The following is a 4,670-nucleotide window of genomic DNA, read 5'->3' on the forward strand; positions in this document are numbered from 1 at the left end:
GCCAAGCTTGTCGCACGAAAGACCACGCACGCCGTGTTGCGAGGTCGCATGGCGTCGGACAAGCTGGCCGCGCTGTTCCAGTACGTTTGTTTGCGCGCGAGAGATGCCGTCTCGACGAGGGGTGGTTAGAGAGCTCGACGCGGACGGATCGGGCACGATTGACGCGGCCGAGTTGCACCAAGGCATGCAGGCGCAGGGCCTCGCCCTCACGCTGCACGACGCCGCGCAGATGGTCGCGCGGTACGATTTGGACGGGACCGGCACGATCGAGTTTCCAGAGTTCCTCGACCTCATGTCGCAATTTTACTTTGACAACAAACCGACGACGGAATGGGTCGACGCGTCGACGGGGCTGCCGCTGGCGATCCCGACCACGGGGCGGCTCCACGTCGAGTTTCTCGACCTGCACATCCCGTCCGAGGCCGACGAGACCGTGTCGAAGCAAGGCGTCGAGCTCTTGATTCAAAACATCGCGAACGACCCGAACCAGATCGACTTGATCGAGCTCGCCAAGAGTACGTGGTGGCCGTCGATCGACGGCCGTGATGACCATGCGGGCGTTAGAAAACATGCACTTGCGCCAGGCCGAAGCGCAGCTCTTGCTCAACACGATGGTCAAGCGGATGGATATCGTCGACGCGCTCGTGGTCGTGCTGCCTCAAGTGGTATGTGCGCGCACGTTGCCGGGCTCACGTCGTCATCGCTAGGTCGATGCCAACCATGCGATTCCATTGATCGAGGTCAACACAGCCCCCGCGCAACGACTCCGCTTGCAGGCCCACCTGCGCGACATGTACGAGCCCCCGTCGGCGGCGGGTTTGACCTCGTTGACCGCCGTTGGATCGACATAGGTACGGCCCGATTGTCGGGATGGCCACGGGGCATTATACGCTCGATTTGGGCGACGAGCACGACCGCGCGTCGTTTAAAAAGGTACCGCCGCCGCGCGTTCGTCCATGCCATCGACGTCTCGCTTGTTGTGGGTAGATCATGGAGCTAAACAACAAGCTCATGCACTACCGCCGCACCAAGAACCTCAAAGACACGAGCCAGCACGAAAACGGGACGGGGTTTCGCAACGAGCTGTACAACAACAAACCGTTTGTGATTACGCCGTCCTTTTACGACGCGCTGCCGCACTACGGCACGGTCGACTTTGATTTTGTCCAGTTTTATCGGCCCGTGCCAGGTGCGCCGCCGCCGTCCGCAACGTCGAGTTGACGGCAAACATGCAGACATTTTGCCCATGAGCGACCACCGGTTCAAGCAGGTGGTGTCCAAGCTGTACCTGGATCGGATGGAGATGGCGGTCCCGCTGTCGTTCCGCCGCGCGCCGACGCCTGCTGTCCGCGCGCTCAACCCCCGCGTGTACGATGACCTCATCGACCTCCAGCGCTTTCTCGTTCGTGTGCCCGACTTATACGTACGTGCCGACCCCCCTCGCGCGGCATCGTCGTCACGAACGTGTGGCTAGAATCGAGACATGGCGACCCCCGTCGAGTTTACTCGGCCCAGCGAGCACGGCGGCGGCGCCGAACCGGTACCGTTTGTGCTGCTGCCGTGTGTATTGACCGAACGGCGGCCAGGTCAAGTATTCCGGGCGGCGGCTGCTCCTCGAGCTCCAAGCGCTCTTTTGCGCGCGGTGGATGACGACGCGGCAGGCGCTGTACGTGCTGGCCAAGTGGCCGGTCGCGTTTGGCACGACCAAAGTCGATGCGGTGAGAGAAAACGCGGTCGCGGCGCGACGGCTGACGTTGACGCAGGCGCTGATGCTGTTTGACCGGATCGTCGACCTTGTCCACTTTTCCCAACTCTTTACCGCGATGACCGACAGCGAAGTCGCGCAGGTCGTGTTTCGCGTGGGATGGCTCAACTTGTGGTCGCCGCTCGTTCCAGAACTGTACTATGGTGCGTGCATCGTCGACGACGTGGCTTGTGGCTGATCGATCGGCGGCCAGAGCTCGATTTGGCCATCTACGAACAGCGCGAAGTGACCAAGATGCTGGTGCAGCTCGCGATGGACGAGCCAGGTACGTCGTTGCCGCCGCGGCGTGCGTCGTCACGCGCGTGGGTCGTAGGGGAAAACTGGCAGGGCGCGACCTTTGGATGGGATCGCGAGTCGCCGATGCCGGGCTGGGTCCTCAACATGTCGTGGCTCGCGCCCGGCAACTTTCCCCAAAAAGGCTACCTTCGCGTCGAGTATTACTCGGGCGCGGACAAGGGGTGCAGCCCCGTGTGGGCTTCGCGGCGAGCGACGGCGCAAAACGTGCTCGCCGACGTCCCTACGCAGCACTTTGACGCGTTCCTCGCGCATCGCGAAGCACTGCGCCGTTTGGCACGACCAAGCGCGAACGCTGCCCAACATCCTCTCGACCCCGTGACCGGTGCCGTCGACGACGATCCTCCCGAACGCAGCCCCACGTCGGCCTCGTCCCCATAACGTGCAGACATAACATCGCCATGTGCATCGAGGGAGCCATCCAGGCAGCACTGCCATCGAGAACGACGACCGGTCGGATAATCATCGTGATATGTGGCGCATGTGGTTCCGTTGGGTGTGCCGCTAGCACGCCCCCCATATCCATGTCATTCGCGCACACGCATGGCGCAATCCACGTCGTCAAGTCGTCGCTGGCAGCGCCGCCATACCGTCGATGGACGAAGGCATCGACGCCACTGGCGCGATTCCATCCACCTCGCGACCGAGCCATCACCCACTTGAGCGCGGCAAGTTACACGACTAGTTGGGCCCTTTCTTTGCACCCGCCGCCGTGGATTCCGTTGGGTCGCACGACCTTGGTGGCGCGCATGGGTCGCGGGGGGGGGGCGTCGCACCAGTCGATTCGTTCGCCGTAGGCAAGGGCATATCTAGCCCCCCTATCTTGCCCAACGCGATGCTTTGTGTCGCATTCGCACCGTCATGGCGATCGTGTCGACTGCCCGAACGACGGGGAGAGCGTGTGGTGGTGCATCCATCCCTGCACCGCATGGCGACCGTCGCCCGGCTCCGGCTCGAAACGCGTCGACGAGGTTGTCCGGTATCGCCACCTTGCCTCTACGCGCGCGCAGCAACCCAACTTGGCAGCGCCACCGCGACTCTCAATTACGGTCGTCGCATGGGCCAGCTCGGCATGTGTTATTTACGATCCGATGGGACAGCCAGGCCACACGTGTGCAAACCCCCTCGACGAGCTCTTGTCGACGCGAGGAGGCGAAGCGCTGCTGTCTCGTTTCCATGACCTCCAACGCGCATGATACCGCGATAACGCCAAGCGCGGCGTGATGTCTGTCGCAGATGATGTGGGTGCGGCGGCCATGTGTCGCGAACAACTGGATGCGCGGTGGCTGACGTCGGTCGCCGCCCACCTCATTTTCCAATTCGCATGAGCGTCAAACGCGGCACACTGTTTACGATGACGTGCTCTGGCAGCATGTTTTTCAAGCGGTTCCAGTGGCGGCCGCGCCATTGCATCCTCACAACGTCAGCGCTCCACTGGTACACGCACCAAGACGGCGCGCTCAGAGGCAGCATCGACTTGACCACGTGCACTCTGCAGTCGCTGGAAGCGATGCCACGAGATTGCCCGACGACGGGCCGGTCCGTCGCCACCGAATGGCGCATTGCGATTCAAACGCCGACGGCGCGGTACTTTCTGTCGGCCGTGTCCGAGCGGGACATGTACGAGTGGCTCGATGCCCTCAAAGTCGCGATCAAGCTCAACGACGACCCGATCGCGAGCCCCGCCTCATGGACGACTCGAGACCGCGTCATGCTGTACCGCGTGTGTGGAGCCGGCGACCGCGACCCCCATAACTTATTCAATGCCAAGCCATGTCCTTCTTCGTCGATGGCGCTTCACATGCCAAGCACTGTCCTTCTTCGTCGATGGCGCTTCACGCAGCATCGACACAGGACCATGGCGAGAACGTCCCGCCCGCTTCACGAGACCGTCGCGTCAGCGCCTCGGACGACAGGCTAACTAGTAAGCGTGCGACGACGACCGAGTTGCGTGCAGTTGCTAGCCAGGGGGACGTTGCGATCGATCGGTCGGGCGGGCACATTGTCGCAGCACATGCTGGTGCAGCCACACTCGCGGCAACGATGGCCTTGCCACCACCTGTGCCCGATCATCGGCATTGGAATTGCATGTCATGAACGAGTTGGCTAGGAAACGTGGAGAGAGTGGTGACGCCGCGTGCAAACGCGCTGCGGCGATCTCCCTCGAGCCACCATCGCATGCAGTTCTTGCAGCACGTTAGTCATGCAAGAGGGGGTTGCCCCGCGCACGCTGCCCACAGATTCGACAGAGATGCTGTGATAACTTGCCAGCACACGTTGCAAGGAGCTGTTTCGTCGGTTGTGCGTTGGTATAGGCGGTGGTCGGTGTACCGCGCGTCGTTGAGCGTGAGCCACTCGTGCAACAAGTCCAGCACGGACATGGCTGCCATCATGCAGTACCGCGAGGTCGGGGGTTTGAATCGCGCGATGCGGTGGCACGGCCCGTCGTCGGGCAATCTCGTGGCATCGCTTCCAGCGACTGCAGTGTGCGCTCGGTCAAGTCGATCGACCCTTTCAACGCCCCGTCTTTGGTGGGTGTTGTACCAGTGGAGCGCAGACGTCGTAACGATGCCATGACCCCCGCCACTGGAACCGCTTGAAAAACATGCCA

The 4,670-nt window shown here is 62.2% G+C and overlaps 2 protein-coding genes across 3 annotated transcripts in view; both read left to right on the forward strand.

Moving 5' to 3' along the window:
* H310_14185 overlaps positions 1–2,541 on the forward strand; it is a 7,835-nt gene extending 5,294 nt beyond the window's left edge. The window contains exons 13-23 of one of the 2 annotated variants that reach the window (XM_008881993.1): positions 130–515; positions 565–665; positions 708–793; positions 852–933; positions 988–1,189; positions 1,236–1,423; positions 1,475–1,540; positions 1,587–1,718; positions 1,764–1,908; positions 1,959–2,030; positions 2,079–2,440. In XM_008881993.1, the coding sequence (XP_008880215.1) occupies positions 130–515; positions 565–665; positions 708–793; positions 852–933; positions 988–1,189; positions 1,236–1,423; positions 1,475–1,540; positions 1,587–1,718; positions 1,764–1,908; positions 1,959–2,030; positions 2,079–2,440 (1,822 nt within the window). Of the gene's footprint in view, positions 1–129; positions 516–564; positions 666–707; positions 794–851; positions 934–987; positions 1,190–1,235; positions 1,424–1,474; positions 1,541–1,586; positions 1,719–1,763; positions 1,909–1,958; positions 2,031–2,078 lie in introns of both variants that reach the window. The other variant, XM_008881992.1, reaches the window with a different exon arrangement.
* Positions 2,542–3,242: 701 nt separating this feature from the next.
* Positions 3,243–3,980, forward strand: H310_14186 (hypothetical protein; the record flags this gene model as incomplete). The annotated part of the gene is made up of 1 exon (XM_008881994.1): positions 3,243–3,980. The coding sequence occupies exon 1, from the start codon at positions 3,384–3,386 to the stop codon at positions 3,978–3,980; it is 597 nt and encodes a 198-aa protein (XP_008880216.1). The 5' UTR covers positions 3,243–3,383.
* Positions 3,981–4,670: the final 690 nt, after the last annotated feature.

The sequence above is a fragment of the Aphanomyces invadans genome (genome assembly GCF_000520115.1).
Source record: "Aphanomyces invadans strain NJM9701 unplaced genomic scaffold supercont1.62, whole genome shotgun sequence".
Classification (NCBI taxonomy): Eukaryota; Oomycota; class Saprolegniomycetes; order Saprolegniales; family Verrucalvaceae; genus Aphanomyces; species Aphanomyces invadans.